At 50.4% G+C, this 18441-nt stretch overlaps 7 protein-coding genes across 7 annotated transcripts; 4 read left to right on the forward strand and 3 right to left on the reverse strand.

The window, feature by feature from the left end:
• Nucleotides 1-581: 581 nt before the first annotated feature.
• Nucleotides 582-1775, reverse strand: MRS44_016892 (uncharacterized protein; the record flags this gene model as incomplete). Its single annotated transcript, XM_065618226.1, has 5 exons — nucleotides 582-1003; nucleotides 1056-1220; nucleotides 1270-1420; nucleotides 1476-1681; nucleotides 1733-1775. 5 exons carry the CDS (start codon nucleotides 1773-1775, stop codon nucleotides 582-584), a joined length of 987 nt encoding a protein of 328 aa, XP_065474298.1.
• Nucleotides 1776-2195: 420 nt separating this feature from the next.
• Nucleotides 2196-2868, forward strand: MRS44_016893 (uncharacterized protein; the record flags this gene model as incomplete). Its single annotated transcript, XM_046271048.2, has 2 exons — nucleotides 2196-2480; nucleotides 2542-2868. The coding sequence occupies 2 exons, from the start codon at nucleotides 2196-2198 to the stop codon at nucleotides 2866-2868; spliced, it is 612 nt and encodes a 203-aa protein (XP_046130506.2).
• Nucleotides 2869-3041: 173 nt separating this feature from the next.
• MRS44_016894 (uncharacterized protein) lies at nucleotides 3042-6312 on the reverse strand (the record flags this gene model as incomplete). The annotated part of the gene is made up of 7 exons (XM_065618227.1): nucleotides 3042-4110; nucleotides 4156-4280; nucleotides 4344-4400; nucleotides 4459-4581; nucleotides 4643-5907; nucleotides 6103-6196; nucleotides 6265-6312. The coding sequence occupies 7 exons, from the start codon at nucleotides 6310-6312 to the stop codon at nucleotides 3042-3044; spliced, it is 2781 nt and encodes a 926-aa protein (XP_065474299.1).
• A 370-nt stretch (nucleotides 6313-6682) lies between these two features.
• Nucleotides 6683-7617, forward strand: MRS44_016895 (uncharacterized protein; the record flags this gene model as incomplete). The annotated part of the gene is made up of 3 exons (XM_046272798.2): nucleotides 6683-6850; nucleotides 6920-7268; nucleotides 7328-7617. The coding sequence occupies 3 exons, from the start codon at nucleotides 6683-6685 to the stop codon at nucleotides 7615-7617; spliced, it is 807 nt and encodes a 268-aa protein (XP_046130504.2).
• A 553-nt stretch (nucleotides 7618-8170) lies between these two features.
• MRS44_016896 (uncharacterized protein) lies at nucleotides 8171-9925 on the reverse strand (the record flags this gene model as incomplete). Its single annotated transcript, XM_046281971.2, has 1 exon — nucleotides 8171-9925. The coding sequence occupies one exon, from the start codon at nucleotides 9923-9925 to the stop codon at nucleotides 8171-8173; it is 1755 nt and encodes a 584-aa protein (XP_046130503.1).
• A 2812-nt stretch (nucleotides 9926-12737) lies between these two features.
• MRS44_016897 (uncharacterized protein) lies at nucleotides 12738-14278 on the forward strand (the record flags this gene model as incomplete). The annotated part of the gene is made up of 4 exons (XM_065618228.1): nucleotides 12738-12838; nucleotides 12898-13186; nucleotides 13241-13421; nucleotides 13470-14278. The coding sequence occupies 4 exons, from the start codon at nucleotides 12738-12740 to the stop codon at nucleotides 14276-14278; spliced, it is 1380 nt and encodes a 459-aa protein (XP_065474300.1).
• Nucleotides 14279-15288: 1010 nt separating this feature from the next.
• Nucleotides 15289-17271, forward strand: MRS44_016898 (uncharacterized protein; the record flags this gene model as incomplete). Its single annotated transcript, XM_046281970.2, has 5 exons — nucleotides 15289-15402; nucleotides 15509-15670; nucleotides 15734-15948; nucleotides 16015-16599; nucleotides 16656-17271. The coding sequence occupies 5 exons, from the start codon at nucleotides 15289-15291 to the stop codon at nucleotides 17269-17271; spliced, it is 1692 nt and encodes a 563-aa protein (XP_046130500.2).
• Between the last annotated feature and the right edge of the window lie 1170 nt (nucleotides 17272-18441).

Genomic DNA, 18441 nt, shown 5'->3' on the forward strand with positions numbered 1-18441 from the left:
CACTGCACCTTCGTGCTGTAATGGATCCGCTTCCCCGCTTCCCCGCGAACTCGTTTCCCCGCGAGTTGAGGCGCAACTAGCGTCCGAAGGCGTTCCATGCCGTTCAAGATGGGTGGGAGGCTGACCTCGCTTGCCCAGCTTTTCATGGACTAGTGCGCAGCTAGTCATTACCCCAGATCAGGGAAGATTAGTCAAGCATGGGTGGGATTGGTTCCGGGCCTCGGGCGCTCGGAATTCTGGACGGAATTTCCGGATACTACCCCTTGTCGGATGGAATAGAGTTTCATGCTTCCAGAGTCCAGACCCATTCGCTTAGTCCTCTCTAACCAGGAGGGGGGACATACCGGAGGCCGCTTCTGCTTTACGGGCTAGCTGCTCGAGGGTTTAAGGGGTTGCGCCATTCAGCAAGTATCATCCTGGGCTTCATTTTTTTGTCTAATTTTCAATGGCATGACGCATGTGTAGGAATTAAGAGTTGTGTTCCAGATTCACCATTGACTAAGATCTAGACTGCGTCGTATGTTGACCCCTACTCGCGATTGAAGACCATGACCCATGGCCTCCTTCTCTGCCGAGCCTGCCTAATTCACCGGCGAAATGCCAAGATGCGGAAGTAGTCTCTCTCTAATAAAGTCTTCGGCGCTGTGGAGTTTCACCCCCAGCTCAAGCACCTCAGGAGGCGGGATTTCGACTCCAGGGTACATGCCAACGTTGTTGTACAACTGCAGCATGATGTCGCGATCTGGGATGCCACACGTCGGCTTCACGTTGTAAATGACCTTCTTCCCAGAGACTGATTCAATTGTATCATTAGTCATGTAGACTTCAACCTTAGAGACAGAAACATTACCCTTCTCGAGGACGGTGTTGATCTGTCCCATAGTCTCGCGGGCCCCGCTGGCGAGAAAGTATTTGCCGTCGAGGCTGGCCTTTTTCGTCTCCCACTGATCAAAGACAGCCTTACAGACAGCCGAGAGATCTTTTTCGACATAAAGCGATGTGACTAGAGCTCTGATCAACAATCTGACTTCTATAGCTGGATGAAATCCACCCACGTTCGGCATCGGGCCCAATGATGGGTCGGGTCATGGTGATAACATCGGTGTCCTTGTCGTAAGAGGCATATTTGCGCAAGATCATGTTTTCATAAAAGTTTCCAGTCCGAATAAAACACCCCTTGAGACCGGCTGCCCGGATAACGGCGTCGACGGATTGTTTGCCTGGAATTGGTTGGTTCATACTCGCTCTTCCAGGGAGTTAATGTCTTACCTTCGTACAATCGAGTCACAAATTTGCCCCTGGAGATCTCGTGGGAACTTGGTAGTGTGCTCCATAAGAAGCACTGGACGCCTGCGGCCACTGACGCTTCTACAATATGTTGGCCTTGCTTTTCCTCGCTCATAGGGTCATCGAGGACGGCCTAAAAGGTCACACGTGAGCTAAGTGATCAAGGACGTTGATCCGATGTGACCGACCGTGTCATAGAAATCAGTGACAGCAAAGACGCCCCAGATATCTTTGAAGGCCTCCGGCAAGGTCCAAGGAATGGTCAAGTCCGCTTTGACCACCTCGGCTCCCTGTGCAGCCAAGGCTTTGGCCTTGTCTGAACCTGGGTTCCGGGTAAGGCATCGGACTTGGTAATGTTGTGGATACTGAAGCAGTAGCTTTGCAACAGATCCGCCTGTGTGGAATCAGCCAAGCGAGTTAAGCTGGTTTATGGGGATGAACTCACCTTGAGTGCCAGTTGCACCGAGAACTAAAACGGTTTTGGCCATACTGAAAGGTTATGGTATTATTGGGGAGGTTTCAAGAAGCTTGTGTTCAAAAGTGTACTAACAGAGAGGCTTCAATGCAATTTCGAGACACACGGAACTGCAATCAACGAATAAAGAGATTATATTAACACTGAGAATCAGCCTAGTTATCCCCACCGTAGCGCTTGGTACAAGACGCGGATGGGGAGGCGGAAATGGGGCACCACACTCCAGAATGTGGGGGACCCAGGAGATGGGGCATCCAGAACATGAGACTACATTCATCGTGGGGCCTCGAGGCTCATGGCGCCTTGAATTACCAATATTGATATCATTAATCGACATTTCAAAGGCCTGAAACGTCTAGTCTTCTTCCCCTTTGTCGTTAATCAGTCCTCCCGAGTCCAAACACTCCCTTGACACCTTCGCAAGTCCTACAGAATGGCGGACAAGTTTCTTGCCGAGATCAAGAGCCGTCGAACCTGCTATTCACTCGAGGCCAAGTCCCCAATAAGTGATGCTCGAATTGTCGAGATCGCCTCCGAGGTGGCCAAGCATACGCCGAGCTCGTTCAACTGCCAGGCTACTCGACTGGTCATTCTTCTGAGAGATGAGCACGCCAAGTTCTGGGACATGGCAAAAGAGTGCTTTAAGGCTACCATGCCTGAGGCAACATATCAAGAGTATGAGAAGAAATTGCTGCAGCGCCAGGCAGGATACGGCACGGTGAATGCACCTCCAAAGACCCGCAAACTTCTTCCGCCAGGCAGTTTCTAACGCTCCATAGATCCTTTTCTTTGAAGATCTGGACGTCATTCGTGAATATCAGGCAAAGAATCCGCGATTTACGTGGCATCTCTTGCAGTTTTCTGAGCACAATAACGCAATGCAAGCCATTAACATGTGGACGGCACTCACTCTTGAGGGCCTGGGATGCAACTTGCAACACATTAACCCCATTATCGACCAGAGAATCATTGGGCAGTGGAACATTTCGCCTCAGTGGTCATTGAAAGCACAGTTGGTCTTCGGAACGCCTACTGGTGCACCGGCCCACGACAAGACGTTCATCCCGGTTGAAGAGCGTCTGTTCGTGCCCGGTTTGAGCTCCTAGGCACTCAGACTTTGATCCTGGCAAACTCAAGCGGCAATTTGGACGGAAGGAATAGTCGTAGTCACTGTCAAGGGGGATGAATAGAGTTGGAATATTTCTTGTTTGGTAAAGGTCGGATTCAACTAAGTTGTCCATTCTCAGGTATCCAATGTCAGACCTGTTCAAGTCTTTACCTAGTATTCCCTATCATCCTCGCCCACGAACCCACACATGGCCCTCAGGAGCCGGGAATAGCTGCATCCGTCCCATTTACCGAAGCCATCCATCAAGTGGGCAAACTTTCTCGCCATTCTTCTTGCAGCTATATGTCCAAATTTCTGAAACTCTCCGCCAAAGGAAATTGGGCCGCCCTGCTGCAAGAAATTTTGTGGCGTATTCGGCATGGCTGGCGCTCGTTCATGCTCTAACGGTGAGCTAGGGAGAAGAAGCCCCGTGATAGCTCCTAGGCCCTCATCTCTTATTAAGGCCCAGTCGATGTCTTGCAGCAGCTCGAATGTGGGGGCACCCGGCGGGACATTCTTATGGCTAGATACAAGAACGTACTGGCTGATCACCAGCGCGGACACAAAAAGGACAAGGTCAGGCCGAGTAAGGTGTGATTCGCGGATCCGTGACGAATCCAAAATGTCAAATACTTGCGCTGCATGGAGTACTGCCCTCCGAGCGCTTGTTGATCGGGACCATTTCACAACATGTACCAGGGCTGCCGAAGCAGCCTCCAAGCCATCACGACCGGAAGCAGTTTCGAGCAGGTCTATATCCGCAGTAAGCGTTATGCACAAATAGTTCCAGCCTAGCGCATTCATTCGATTTCTGCCACTCAGAATGCTTCCATGAGTAGCCGGTAGCAGGAGGACATCAGACAGTATGCTCTTGGCCTTGCTATCCGTAGCAAACGCCTCGATGGGACTTGCTTGACGCAGCTCCGGACGCCAAGTCTTCTCCAAGAGCCTAGAGCGAGTAGCCATAACCTTGAGGTAGAGTGCGCGAAGTAAGATCTGGGCCGAGTTGTTATTGAGGGTCGACGGTGAAGTTGCATGGATATTGCACATGTTAATCCGCGGCATTGTCAGCTGTCCGCCCTGTCGGATAGCTTGCAGAAAGCTTGCAGATGTTGTTGAACCATCGAATAGTTCATCATCACATGGAAGATGAAGCTCCATACAGTCTATCTCGATCACTCCAGCTGTTTTCATGAGGCGGGCGTATGCCATATCTAGCCAGGTGAAACAGAATATCAGACTGAATCCCATTAGTTGACTGGCTTCACAAAAGAAGGGAACGTACCGTTTGATAGACTCGACCCGTGCCCAGGCTTTCCAAAGGCCACCCGAACCTGAAGGGACCTGACCAATCTCAGCGGCTGGATCGTCACCTTCGTTCGCTGCAAATAGGCCCTGTCTGTCCGCGATCTAGTTAAAGAAAGCTCATTCAGCGGTCTGTCGAGTACAGTGCTACACTTTGTCATGGCTTACGCGAAGCATCTCTGCACAAATCACCTGTGCCTGACACTCATCGATTTCATCCTGACCCTGTCAGTGGGAGTTCGGTATGGAGCAGGAAGCAAATTCATGCGCAGGGATCCCATACACGAAATCCTAGAGCGAGATACGCCACGATCAACATAGATGCAAGAGTTGCGAGTAGCTCGGATGGCGCACATTGGCCGACAGCCCGGTAGGCCAGGTCGCCAAGACATGCACCCATCAATTTCTAAAGAGTGGATTAGCACTTGTATCGTGGACATTGATAGGAGGCAAAGAGGAGAAAGTACTTGAAGGTATCGACTGATAAAGGCTCTCGTACGCGTCCGGTCTAGATAAGAGAGGCCAACCAGGCACATTGCAAGCAAGAGCGAACTTGGAGTATTTCCTGCATCAAATGTGCTCTTGTGCATGAAAGGCAAGATTGGATGAAAGAACTGGAAGAAAAAGTCCAAACTGGAGTTGAGAATCTCCACAACAGGAAACGTAGAGTCTGGTGTGGGAGTCGACGGATTGGGGGAGGCCTCGAGTTCTTTGCAGTACCTCATCAGGTGACATCTGCATTGTTCGTCCATAGAACGCGATGGCCCGCGGTTACTGGACGTGGAGGCTGCATAACCGTGGCTGAGATCCTGCGGTGTCGTAAAAATATTGTCTGCCTTGTGATGAACGACTTCTTTCCACAGACGCCCAATAAGACGAGGTGCCATCTTGGGCGTTTGCCTGGACCATACGCGTTGGATCTGTTGCACTCGTCCCGGAGAAAAGAGCATCGGGCTTCTGTTGGTTGTTTCGCTGCCGACGACCTTGTTGCTAGGAGAAGACATCGATAATGGTAATGCGGAACTTGTGAAGTCGGGGTAGCCCATTGACCCCATCACGTTGAAACTCAAATGAAAGTCGCTGGATAGAGATACGTGTCCTCCACCGGACGAAAACATTTCAAAGTCTTCATTATTGCGAGAACAATCTTGTTGGTTATTCCCTGCAAGCTGAAAAGCTGACTCAAGCTCGATGTCTAGTTGCGACTCGAGCATCTGAGAAATCTCAAAGGGCAAACAGTCTACCGGACTCTCCGGTTGGTTGCTTTCAACATCTTGTATCGACCTCGTTGCTTGGCTTTGAATCATATGCTGGCGCGGGGATTCCGGCTTACCAACATGGAGGATATGAAAGGGGTCCGGAGCACACCGATCGTTTGAGCTCTCGGCGCTGGCTTCGGAGCCAGCCACACCGTGAGGGATAAGATCAGGTACTAGTTGCATGATGTGGCCATCTTCGAATACAACTCCACTGAGACTATCCTCAAGTGAAACATCTGGTCTCTGGGGCTCAGTAGGAGGCATCATCGTGTCTGTGTCTGTATCGGCCATAGTCTGTGATGGTGATTGCTGATGAAATGTTACCAGAGTTGGAGAGGGGACAGCCGATGGTAAAGACTGAGCATGAGAGGGCTGCTGGTGGTTTCCGAGAAGCTGTGTGCTGGGTATCGCCCTAGGTCGTCGGGTGGGCGTCGATATGGAGATTCCGTTGCCTCCGGTCGAAATACCACAGCCTTTGACAGTGGCATCAAGCGATTGCCGTCTGGTTTGATCTCTGGGACGTTCGCCCTTCGATGCCTCCGCGTACCGGTGGCTGATATCAGCCTCCGGAGAATGGGTTTGTAGGTGACGGAAAAGGACGTCACTTTGCACACGGGTCAGCGACTACTTCCCAACCACCCACAGCAGGGCGTGATCACGACACTGACCTTCTGGCGTAACTTTTCCCACAAGTGTGGCATTTGAAGGGCTTCTCACCCGTGTCTGTGGCTGCGTTAGCCACGATCCCAAGCCTGTAGCACCCTATAGGAATTGGTTTAGCATACGTGCTCTCTGATGGCGTCTTAGATGCTCCTCTTTGGTAAACACACGATCGCAGTATGCGCACTGCCTGAGTCTGCCTCTTGGGCGAATGGCATGACTTGGCATAATGAGGTCAATCCACACCGGAGACTTTCAGAGATTTCTACCAGGGTTGTAAAACAATTTCGAAGAATCTCTAGAGGATCCGAGTATCAATAGGCATTATGTCATGCCGTCTGTCAATTACAAGCTCCTCCGCACTCGTCATGCCATGATCGGAATTACTACCGAAAATCCGCCACCATTCCGGAACGCGACAGTAAGAGGCCCCTCACCTCAACACCCAGGCACTTAGACAGATACAGGTAACCTCGGAATCCTACCGTATATGCTGAATGTTGTCTTCTCTTGAAGTACCAGCGAGTCCTTCACCCTTGAGCGAGCAATCCCCGCTTGACCTAAAATCTTCGACGCAAGCGACACAAGATGTTTGATTGGGATACGGATTCGTTCATGTCCGCATGGGACAAAAAGTATGTCTCTACTAATGTCAAGGCCGAGGCACGACCGTACGATAGAGATTTCTTTTTGGGACTCAACTCCAAGTTGGCGACTTCTCACCCTGAGCTACAGAGCTACAGCCATGCAATCATTGTGAGTGCTGATTGACTGACTACTACCCAGCCCTGTATGTCTGAGACCACTGACAGTGGAGTTCAACAGGCGGCGGCATGCTGTGCCGTTGGCCGCGCAGACGTTGTCGGGAGGTTCTTTGACGATATCACGTTCGATTCATCTCCACAGATATCGGAAAAGACATTTCTTTGCCTGAGAGAAGCCATCACCATCGTCTTCCCATACATTGGAATGCCGACCTGTATTCCCGCATGCTATGGCATGATTGGCGTTGTGCAGCGAAAAGGACCTGCGTATGCCTCGACCCGAGTTCTCCGGAAGACCACAGTCGATGAGGACGATGTCAAAAAAGGTCGCGAACTTCGCTCTCGGATCTACAGCAGAGTTGGTAACTCGGACATCTTCAGCTTGATGGACAAATACTTTACAGACTTGTGTAAGTTGGCCGCCGGTCATGATTATGAAGGCGTCGTTTGACTGACCTGACCGCTCTAGTCACCTGCTCAACAGTTGTTACATGGGGTTATCTCATCTCAAAAGCCAACGAAGAGGTTTTCCAGCCTCAGCAGTCGCACTTGATCATTGCAGCCTCTATAGCGGCATTGGGGGCCACTCGACAGACAAAGAGCCACATCAAAGCTACACTAGGTATTGGGAACTCGGTTGCATGCGTCAAGAGCGTTCTGGGAGTTATCGCAACAATCACTGAATGGGCAGGTCGTCCTATTGGTACTTTTGATGTAGATGCCCTTTCTCAGGAGATTCAGAAGGCACTGAAGGAATGATGGCTTCGAGGCCATGCCTATCAGATAAGGCATGGTATGGTAGGCTAGGTACTTTGCAATAAATGAGGAGATGTAAAGATAACTCGTTCTTCCCTGTGAGAAACAGAGCGGTAATGAGTCCTACAGCCATGCTAGTTACTTCGGCGCGTCAGTGAGTTGGGATCGTTGAGCCGAGAAGACCCAATCCCCTCATTTCTCTCTAGACTCTAGGGCTGTAGTCTTCGGTCTGGTAGAAACCTTTGATACAACCTTGTCATGATGAATCACCAATTTTCCCTAACCAAGTTTGATATCCTGAGGACCCGGGGAAGAACCCGTTGTTGACAGTAAGCAGCGTACCTACATGCCAGGAGGTGTTGTGAAGAGATGATGGCACTTCCTAACAAGGATACCCGAGACTGTCGTATCACGGTGGCGCAGTATTTTAACAGCTGATAATTCCAATCAATATACTATCTATACTGAAAGCACTCCTATCACACCCCAGTTCGGGTGCCCTTTCCATCACCCCCATCCGATGATACTTGACCTGCACGCTCGTCATGCTGAACTCTTACATTCGACGCGAGAGAACATGAGACAAGGCTGAGCGTAGCGCTGCTGTCGGATCTTGAGGCCGATCAGCAGAGCGCCAGCCAATGTGACGATCCGGTCGAACAAGCAGGACACCGCGGTCAGTTATCTCACGTCGGCCAGCCCACTCACCAAGGACATCGTCGTAAGTGCAACGATATCCAACGTAGTAGACAGGCAGCGCGATGCCCAGCTCACTACTTACCGTAGCAGCTGCGGCTTCCCAAGGTTTACCGCCGATGCCAACCACAAGGCCGAAGCTTCCATGCTCGAAAATGTCCAAGATTGAAATACGCCTCTTGTCACGCTCCAGCCAAGCGTGAGGCAAGTAGGCGCCTGGGTGGGTTGTCGCCTCGTAGTAGAGAACTGGGTCGCGTTGATGGGCTGGGAAGGGTGTGCCATCGTCAACCACGGCACACGAGTTTTGGTAACGATGACCCAATTGCACGCCGAGGGCATTTGAGCGGCGATTTCCAATGTCGATTTGTTGCCGCATCAATGCACGACGCTCGGCTGCACCGTCAGCGTCTGAAAAGAGCTCCTCCAGCGAGGCAAAGCCTTCCGCCCGTGACTGTCCTCGCACGAAACCCAGTGCCTTGGGGAGCGCGGCCATGTCGTGGAGAGTTGAGATGGCGTGGTCGACAACCTGTTTGCCGACAGGCTGTCTCTCTTGGTTATAGCTCTCGAGGAGCTCCTCGCCAGCTTGCCCCTTGATGACCATGGCCAGCTTCCATGACATATTGTACGCATCTTGTACACATGTATTGCTTCCCAATCCACTGGAAGGCGGATGACGATGGGCAGCATCGCCTGCAAGAAATATGCGTCCACGTCGGTACTCTTTTGCCACGACGTGGTTGACTTGCCACTTGCCCTTGTGCTTGACACGGACTGGTAGTGATTCGGGAATGCCCAGCACGCCTCGAGCGTGTGCAATGATAGATTCGTCGCTCATGTCAGGCTCTCCGTCTGCTGCGTTGTATTGTCGGTTCACCACCCATTCATCCCACGGCCTCTTCAGGATACAGGTACCTGAGCCGACCCAGTATTCATCTCCTGGCTGTAGCATCCAGTAAATGCATGCTGGCCGATGAGCAACGTAAGGAGTCAGGTCCATCTCCACCCACGAGCTCAGCATACACATCAGCCCGGGCTCACCGATAAAGCCGAAGCCGACTTTCTCGGCTACGAACGAGCGGGCTCCATCAGCGCCGATAGCATACCGAGCCCGGACGGTATACTCGCCTTGGCTTGTCCGCTCGCGTACTCGGCCAACCACGCCCTCCTCTGACTGTTCAATGTCGATCAGTTCGTGGTAGAAGCGGATGTCAGCTCCCTTCTCTCGTGCTTTGCCCAACAGGATCGGCTCAAGTAGATTCTGGGCCGTGTTCCACATCTGACAGGGACTGGCCTTTGCAAAGTCGGTGAGCTGATGGTCACCACCTCCGTAACAACTGTAGCGTCCAATCTCCATCCCCGTCAGGCTGGTGGCCATGACAAGGCTGCCTACATCCGCCAGGCAAGTCCCAGCCACCTTGACGCGCTGCTCAAGGCCCATCTCTCTAAATATCTCCATGGTCCGCTGGTTGGTGACATGGGCACGCGGTGACGGCGAGGTACCGCTGTGTTTCGCGATTGCAAACACCCTCACTCCCTGGGAAGCCAGCATAGCCGCGAAGGACAGGCCAACCACGCCGGCTCCCACGACGAGAACATCGGTTTCAATCTCTTGCATTGTTGGTTCTTGAAACAAGCTGGCAATTAGCACGAGAGACCAGATCCATGTGAAGGGGGGTTAAAGGTTGTTCTTACTTTGGGGTTGTTCGACTTGGGAGCGATGGACGGTGAATCGTGATTCAGCAGGCAACGACAGCAGCTTGACTATTGTATAAGCGTACCAATCTAGACCTATTAAAAGAGGAAACTCGACTGCCTTTCATCGATGGTAAGAGGCCAAGGATAGTTAACTGACGGAAGCTGGTTGCTGCATGGATGATACGTCTGTCGTTCCGGAAAGAATCACCACGTAATTCCGGCGCAACCAAATGTAGATACCCCGTTTTTCAAGGCGATGTACGCCCCTCATTTCCCAGTAGATGGAGATGGGGCTCCGTTTTGGTAGTCGTGTGATATTTCCGTAGTTAGAGACATCACGAGGATTGTGGAGTGGGGGATATTCTTTCATTGGTGTTGAGGAATTCCAACTTGCCAACCGGCCTTGGTACTTAGTGGTCGTACACAGCATTCCGGGAACAAATTTAATGGATAACAGTAGCCATAGGCAAAAATAAACTACCAATTTGGGCTATTCAATCATGGCAGCGAGAATGTCTTCGAATCAGCGGTGGTAGACTCTCGCTGGACATTACTTGAACCAAGCCATCTGGAATTACTTCTTGATACAGAAGAAGTTGCAATATTCCAGTTATTCATTCGACTGGAACTTGCGAACCACCTCATCAATTCTTTTCTAAGATGCTTTGCCGGTTACTATCCCACCCAACATCTTCTCTACACCTCGGAACTATGTGAGTTGGTGATGCAGCATATCAAGCCTTTGAGCACCAAGTAGTCTCGGCATGGTAGCGATTTCAGCGTGGAGATGACTGGAGAAACGAAAAAGTAGGGGAGCACCAATGTCCGGGACCGGGTTTTCGGGTTTTCGGAATATGTTGATAGAAACCGGCCAAGCGAGCCACACTAGCGGCCCATGAGTCCCCAGGTGCCCAGATGTCTGCTGTTGACCATTCTCCACCAACCAGATTTTGAATCAAGTGAATTCCTCTTTCTTCAGCGCCTGTACGGGTCATCTGCCCGCTGTGATTCGGTTTCGATGAGGCAAATACCTGATAGTAGGTAGGCGGGGCCACCACCAGCTCGCCATAGAGACAGCAAAGGACCCAGAACTCCAAGTCCAGAGACCAGCCCATGAAAACAAATGGCAACAATGTGACTGGGATCTCCGGTACATCTCCAGTCCGAGGCTGCCGGTGGCTACGTAGAGCTTTCCCTTCTGGTTTGGGGGAGCGCCAGTGCCATAGCAACACTACTCACACATCCGCTCAACTTGAGTTAATTGCAAAAGTATACTTAAAATTCATGAATTACACCACTAACGCACGAAATAGTTAAAGTACGCCTTCGGTCAGCGCTCTCTGAAGGGCGTGCATCCATGGTCAGAGTAACTGTCAATATCATCAATACTGAGGGCTATCGGGGGCTTTACGCCGGGTTGAGCGTTGCTCTACTTCGCCAACTTACTTACTCAACTGTTCGGTTTGGGGTTTACGAAGACCTCAATGTTCGACTTCACACTTACGGAGATGCCGACACCCCATCGCATCTGCTCTTGATTCCGCTCTCCGCCCTGTCAGGATTCATGGCGGTGTTGCCGGTAATCCCGCAGACATTGTAAATGTCCGGATGCAAGCTGGTATGTCAAGACCTATGGCAGATCAGAGGTACTACAAGCATGTTTAGATGGCATGCTGCAAATCTTCAAAGTCGAGGACCTGGGTGTCACGGCGACCACCGTTTGCTCGCCCGTCGATGTTATCAAAACTCGTATAATTAACTCAACAGGAGAAAAATCAGTCTGGCTTACCCTCAGACAACCGACATTAACTGAGGGGCCTGTGTTCATGCTCAAATGCTGGCTCCATAGCTTCATCCGTCTCGGACCTCATACGGTTCTTAGCATACTCATTCTCGAACAGCACAAGAGGGTTTATACTAGACTAACGAGCTGAATTAAATTATTGATATGAAAACACACAAAGATACCTCGTCTCGCTTTGAGTGCAGTGAGGTAATTGGCTGAAAGAAGTCCATCAGTAGAGCACCATCTAACACATGATCCTGTCCCGTCGATATCCGCCGTTGTTCCATTTGCGATGATACCCAACGTCTATTCCCCAAAGTAGTAAGAGAACTTGGGCAGGATACACTCGGGACGTATCTCATTCCTATGAGTTTGACTACACTGCTGTTTCCCTTCCCACCAGCTTTGAATGGCAATTCATCCTTCTCTACTGTTACAGATTATTGTTGAGATAGAGGAAAAGGAATTCACGAGTGTTTCATAAGTAAGCATCCCCACATTTTCTATTCCCACTGTTAAGGGTAAGATGTCGGCTTGCTTGGGTGGGCCTTGTTCTCGGCCATGAGCAAGCCGACAGGATGATACTCACCTTGCAACTGCAACCAGAGCCCAATCCATTTCCTAGTTCGATGGAGATGTTGGAGCCTGCCTGAGCTTTGCACTAGCTAGTTCACCCGACAGTATTCCGTGCCCGGGCTGCTGGCCCCATCTCTGAACTGGAAGAAGTTACAATTCCGAAACTGGTGCAATTTCCGGTTATTGTCCTCTACGGAATAGTCCCCGGCCACTCTCTGTATTCAAATGAAAAAACATAGGTAAATAAGAATTCTTGTCACTCAAATACTGCAAGTATCGTCACTTGCTCAAAACCCAATATTGTTAGACACCTCTCATTACCTGGACACTTCGCACTCCTCACACATCACTCACAACTCAAACACCAGTCATGGCTCCTCCTCGTGGAAAAGTCGCCTTCATTACAGGTGCCAATGGCATTACTGGAAACGCCATCATCGAGAATCTGATTCGCAAGCCCGAGTCTGAATGGTCTGTCCGCGCACCTAACAAAACGATGCATCTACTTTGCTGACGGCGTGGGGAAACAGGTCCAAGATCATCATCACGTCGCGGCGAACTCCGACGCATAACTTCTGGCAAGATCACCGCGTCCGATTCATTGCCCTCGACTTCTTGAGGCCTGTTGAAGAGTTGATCGAGAAGATGGCTCCTTTGTGTCACGATGTCACGCATGCATTCTTCGCCTCCTACGTTCATACCGCAGACTTCACCAAGCTGAGGGAGAGCAACATCCCCTTGTTTCACAACTTTCTCGTTGCCATCGACATTGTCGCTGCCAGCTCTCTGCAGCGCGTCTGTCTCCAAACTGGCGGCAAAGTACGTCATCTCTTCGAGACTGTGGTCCTCCATGTCTTGCTAACTGGTTGCTAGTATTACGGTGCCCACCTTGGGCCTCGTGAAGTTCCCCTTCACGAGGAGATGGAACGGTATGAGGACCATGGGGAAAACTTTTACTATCCACAGGAAGACTTCCTCTTCAGCTTGGCTGCCAAGCGGTCTTGGGACTGGAACATCATTCGCCCCAACGGCATCATAGGATTCACACCATCAGGTTTGTACCCTTTCCTTCTGTGCTCCCTCGTGCTAACCCTTCTCATAGGAAACGGCATGTCCATGGCTCTGACTTTGGCTCTTTACATGCTATGCTGCCGTGAGATGGGACAACCCCCTGTCTTTCCAGGGAACAAGTTTTTCTACAATTATTGTGTCGAAGACTCATCTTACGCGCCCAGTATCGCAGACATGAGCGTGTGGGCTGTAACAACCGAGCACGCAAAGAACGAGGCGTTCAACCACGCAAACGGTGATGTCTTTGTGTGGAAGCATGTCTGGACAAAGATTGGACGACACTTTGGCATCGAGGTAGGACCACGCTGTGACAAGTTGGTTCAACCGGAGTCCATTGCTAATAACTATGCAAAGGTTCCAGAATTCACCGAATGGGCGGCAAAGGGAGATGAGCTTCGCATGGCCAACAACTTTCTCATGACTGAGTGGTCAAAGGACAAGAAGGAGGTGTGGGCGAGAGTTGTGGCTAAGCACGGTGGTCAACTCGAGGCCTACGATTGGGGCACTTGGGACTTCTTTGACTGGGCCGTCGGCAAGGCCTGGTGTACCATTAGCTCTGTATCCAAGGCTCGCAAGTTTGGATGGCAGAGGTATGATGATACCTACGACACCTACATCGAGGCCTTCCAGTCATTCGAGAACGCTGGTGTTCTTCCGCGGTCGGATATCTGTCAAACGGCAGCCGAGTTGCGCAAGCGATCCGCCCTTCTACCTCACCCCAGAGATGCTGTCCTCAGCTCTCCTAAGGGTAAGCTAGAGAACGGCACATATGAGAACGGTGTCAAACACAACGGTGTCCTGAACGGGTTTCAGAGTGGTGATCTTGCAGCGGAGATGTAAGGGGCAGCTCTGGTATGAGTCTGTTGCCTTGAACAGGCACTTGCCGATATTTTATTCTTTTGAGAATCAATTTTCCACGCTTTAGTTCTTGTCTAGTCTTACAGTTTTGAATTGTTACTTGATTTATATCTATGAGAACGTGCTGGTACATTCAACTGCTTGAAATGTCATGACTTCCACTTTGATCAATCATCACTCCAAGCAAGCCATAGTGACGAGTCATCACTTTAAGTTGCAGAAAGAAGTCGATGAAACGGTCAACATGAGATCTTGCCATCTGGAATTGTGTTGAAGTCTGCTGGTTGTCGAAGTATGCATCCAATCCCACCCTCTTTCTCTTGGGAAGAGAAGTTTCAGATATTGCTGCTATTCGGCCCAAGAACGTTACACCAGTACAGGGACAGAAGCGCAATCAATCCATTTGGTCCAGTGACCAGTGAAGCACCAAGAATTCTCGTCGAATGCGCTCCAGTTCGCAAGTGATCTGTCAGGGGCAACTATTCCGGGAATTCCTATCAACACATCGGCATGAGACGGAATTCTAATTCCGTATGAAAGTTTATTTACCTTCCCAGTCAGGGCGTCATTTTCCCCTTGTGTGATATGTGACCGCCAAGGGTCTTTCCCTTCAACTCTCTCTAAGCAATGTCCAGTGGCTTGATTATTAAACTCTCTCAAGGCTTGGAGATGTAAGTAGACGTGAAAATCATTATACGTAATAATTATATTTGGTCGGTACACATCATTACATCGGTAGCTATACTGGCTGGCGTGTCACGACATCAATTCGATTCAAGTGTGAGCTATGAGGGGCAACATGTCTGAAAGGCTTGGAAGACTTGGAAGACTTGGTCTGGTGACCTCTTTGGAGACACAGCTGATTACCACAAAGTGGCTAGCCTCACCACTGACAAGGCCTCGGCCAGTCTAGCTTGGTTCGAGCCAGGGTGCCGTGTAAGCGACGCCTTGCGGAATTTCAGGAGTGGCTTGGAACACCCAGCAAGCCCGCCATGAACTACGCTTGCTCCGCAGTACACCATCTTTCCCCACGGGGCCCCGGATTCGCAATTTCGGAACTAGGTCTTGGCTTTGTTCTGAACCCTCAAGCTGTCCTTGGAGAAGTTGTATTTGAATAAGCCTTCTGGCCAGTTCCAATGACGAGCAGTAGTTTTCTTTGACTCGCTGCACAGTTGTTGATTGATTATAGCTTATTTCACGCACAAATCACAGGTCATGGAGAAGCCACACGCAGACCATGTATCGCACACCGAGAAGCCCGACGGGCTTTCTGGGGTTGATGCATTCCCACTGGAGGCTCGTGCAGAAGCTGGAGTGCTTCTGAACGTGGCGGGTCCTGATGGAACCTCTCTCCGGCTTGCCAAAGATGGGCATGTAAGTGCTTGATCCTTGTAAGACACTGGCATCTCTCTTCTGACGCTCAATTCTTCTCCCTAGACTGTACTGCTGCCTCAGCCAACGGACGATATGGACGATCCGTTGAATTGGTCCTCCCGGAAGAAGCACCTTATCCTTTTCACGGTGGCCTGGGCTGCCCTCACTGCCGACTTTGCATCTGCATCTGGCAGCGCTCCTATCATCTTGCAGGCGGTTGAGTGGCACAAATCTGTTGGCACCATCAACCAAACCAACAGCATCAGCGTCTTGATGATGTAAGTACATGTTCCTCCTCCAAAAGTTTTGCTCGGGATGCATGCCAACAGGTCATCACTTTCTAGGGCAGTGGGAGGCATAATCTGGGTTCCCATGACTTCCTTCATTGGACGAGCTCCCACCTTGTTCTGGTCCACATTCTTCGGCCTTGTCTTTTCGATCGTCACCGCAGTGTCTCCCAACTTTCCCTGCTTCTACGCCATGCGAGCTATGTCGGGGCTGTTCCTTACATCTGGTCAAACAATCGCCGTTGCATTCATCAAAGACATTTTCTTCTTCCATGAGCGAGCCCGAAAAATTGGCCTCTGGGCACTCATGTACATCACGTCTCCGTACTTGGGCCCGCTACTTAGCAACTTTGTTGTGGGCGGCACGCACAAGTGGCAGGACGTGTTCTGGCTTGGTGTGGGAGTCGTCGGCATTGACCTGATCCTCATTATCGCATTCCTTGATGAGACTTGGTATAATCGTGATATACCTACTTCAAAGCAGCCATCTCGTGGCCAGGGCTTTGGTTCCAGGATGCTCCGACTCACTGGTGTCTGGCAATTGCGACATCATTCTACATACTACGAGACTGCCTACGATTCCTTCAAGAGGTTCTTCTTGACTTTGTTTAAGCCCGTCCTCTTGCTCGTTCTGTTTGCCTAGTCAGTCTCGACTTTCTTTTCTTGTTGCACTTACAAGCGCTAACAATAGTCACCAGCCTGCTCTGCTTCGCTTGGGCAATCGGTATCAATATCACGACTGCCATCCTCTTCGCAATTCCAAGAGAGGCGGGTGGTTATGGGTACTCCTACTACGGACTTGGATACCTTTACTTTTCCCCGATTGTTGGTGTGCTCTTTGGCGAAGTCTTTGGCCACTATTTCAACGACTACGTTGCTCGACGCTACGTCCGAAAGCACAAGGGGGTGTTTGAACCCGAAGCTCGGCTGGTCACCATATACATATCCGCCTTGTTCATGATAGCTGGCTTAGTCCTGCTCGGACAAGCCTTGCACCACCACCTCTCTGTGGCTGCGGTCAGTATAGGATGGGGAATGCACAGCTTTGGCATCATGACCACCTCAGTTGCCGTGACGGCATATGTCTTGGATTCATACCCTTCTGCTCCTGCAGAGGTCTCCGGTTGGACCAACATTGCTCGAGCGATGAGTGGTTTTAGTGTCGGCTACTTTCAGGAGCCTTGGGGATCCAAGGTTGGGTACGACGCAAGTTTCGGAACGCAGGCGGCGATTGTTGGTGCGAGCATGATCTTGATTGCTATTGTGCATCGCTATGGCCATATCCTCCGCCTCAAGTCTAGTCAGTTGAGGTAAAGAGCGAAGATAAAGGACGAAGCGATTTTTCGCGATCTAGCTAGTTGTTGCGCAAGTTGTCGGTCAAGTCATGGTGGCTTGATATGGGTCAAGTTGCATCTGCAGATAGGTAGTAAACAAGCTGTTAGAATGGACACGGTCATATTGTTTGTCACTGAATGTTGTTTTAATTTGAACACTTGCGGCTCATGGAAGACCAGTATTGCCTGACGGTGCGTAAAAGTGAGCCACGTGCGTCATCACGTGCACTGTCACGTTTACTGTCACATGTGTGCCCTACACGACTTCTCTTTGACATTCAACTCCCTACAGACTACGTGGTCAGAGATAAGATTTTTCATATTATTATGCTTAAGAATAACTATCCAGAGATCCTTCTTCTACTTATGTGGTTGGTTCATCTGATACCATGCGTTATGGCTGTGGAGGTTTGCCCAAGGAGAGCACATCACAGTCGGTGTTAATCAAGGTTGCCCTTTCACCAAATGTATGGCAGAAAATAATACATGAATAAAAGCAATATAAAAAACAGATACTATGGTAAATTTATAAAATACTATCTTTTCTTTCTATAATATTTAAATAATTCTTTAGCAAAATTTTTAATTTATTCCCATGTCTACCTAGGGTAGCTACGTATTCCGCCCATTTTGCTTGAGCAACCTGGTTCGGGCCCCCACCGGAATTTCGGTTCTTGCAATGGTCGGATCGGGGTAATTTTGGCCCGCCACGAAACACGGTGTGTGGGGACGGGTTCCCATTGGTTCTTCGCCTTCACTCTCCCACGAGTCTCGCGTCTCACGGCGCGCTCACCAGCCTCTCCCGACGGAATCAGGTAGTTCACCCAAGGCTCACTCAAGCTCAGTGGCCCAAGTTTCAAAGCTGGGCACTCAAGATTTGAATTGATAGTCCATTTGGCTGCAAAGCTTTGCCAATTAATGTCGGGGCGTTACTGGAAACAATTGTGTACCTTTTCTTGTGAGCGACAGTGCGGAACTGGGCATTACCACTCTGCCCATCGAACGATACTCTCCCCCGACCTTTCCGGGCGATACCGAAGTACGGAAAGATGTCCTAATATGAGATGACTCTCATCAGAAAATATTGGCCCCACTGGAGACAACACTATGGCATATATCTCATTCATATCCGATGTGATACTGTCCTTCT

This window comes from Fusarium solani, assembly GCF_023522795.1.
Source record: "Fusarium solani strain SB1 chromosome Unknown bctg00000012, whole genome shotgun sequence".
NCBI lineage: Eukaryota > Fungi > Ascomycota > Sordariomycetes > Hypocreales > Nectriaceae > Fusarium > Fusarium solani.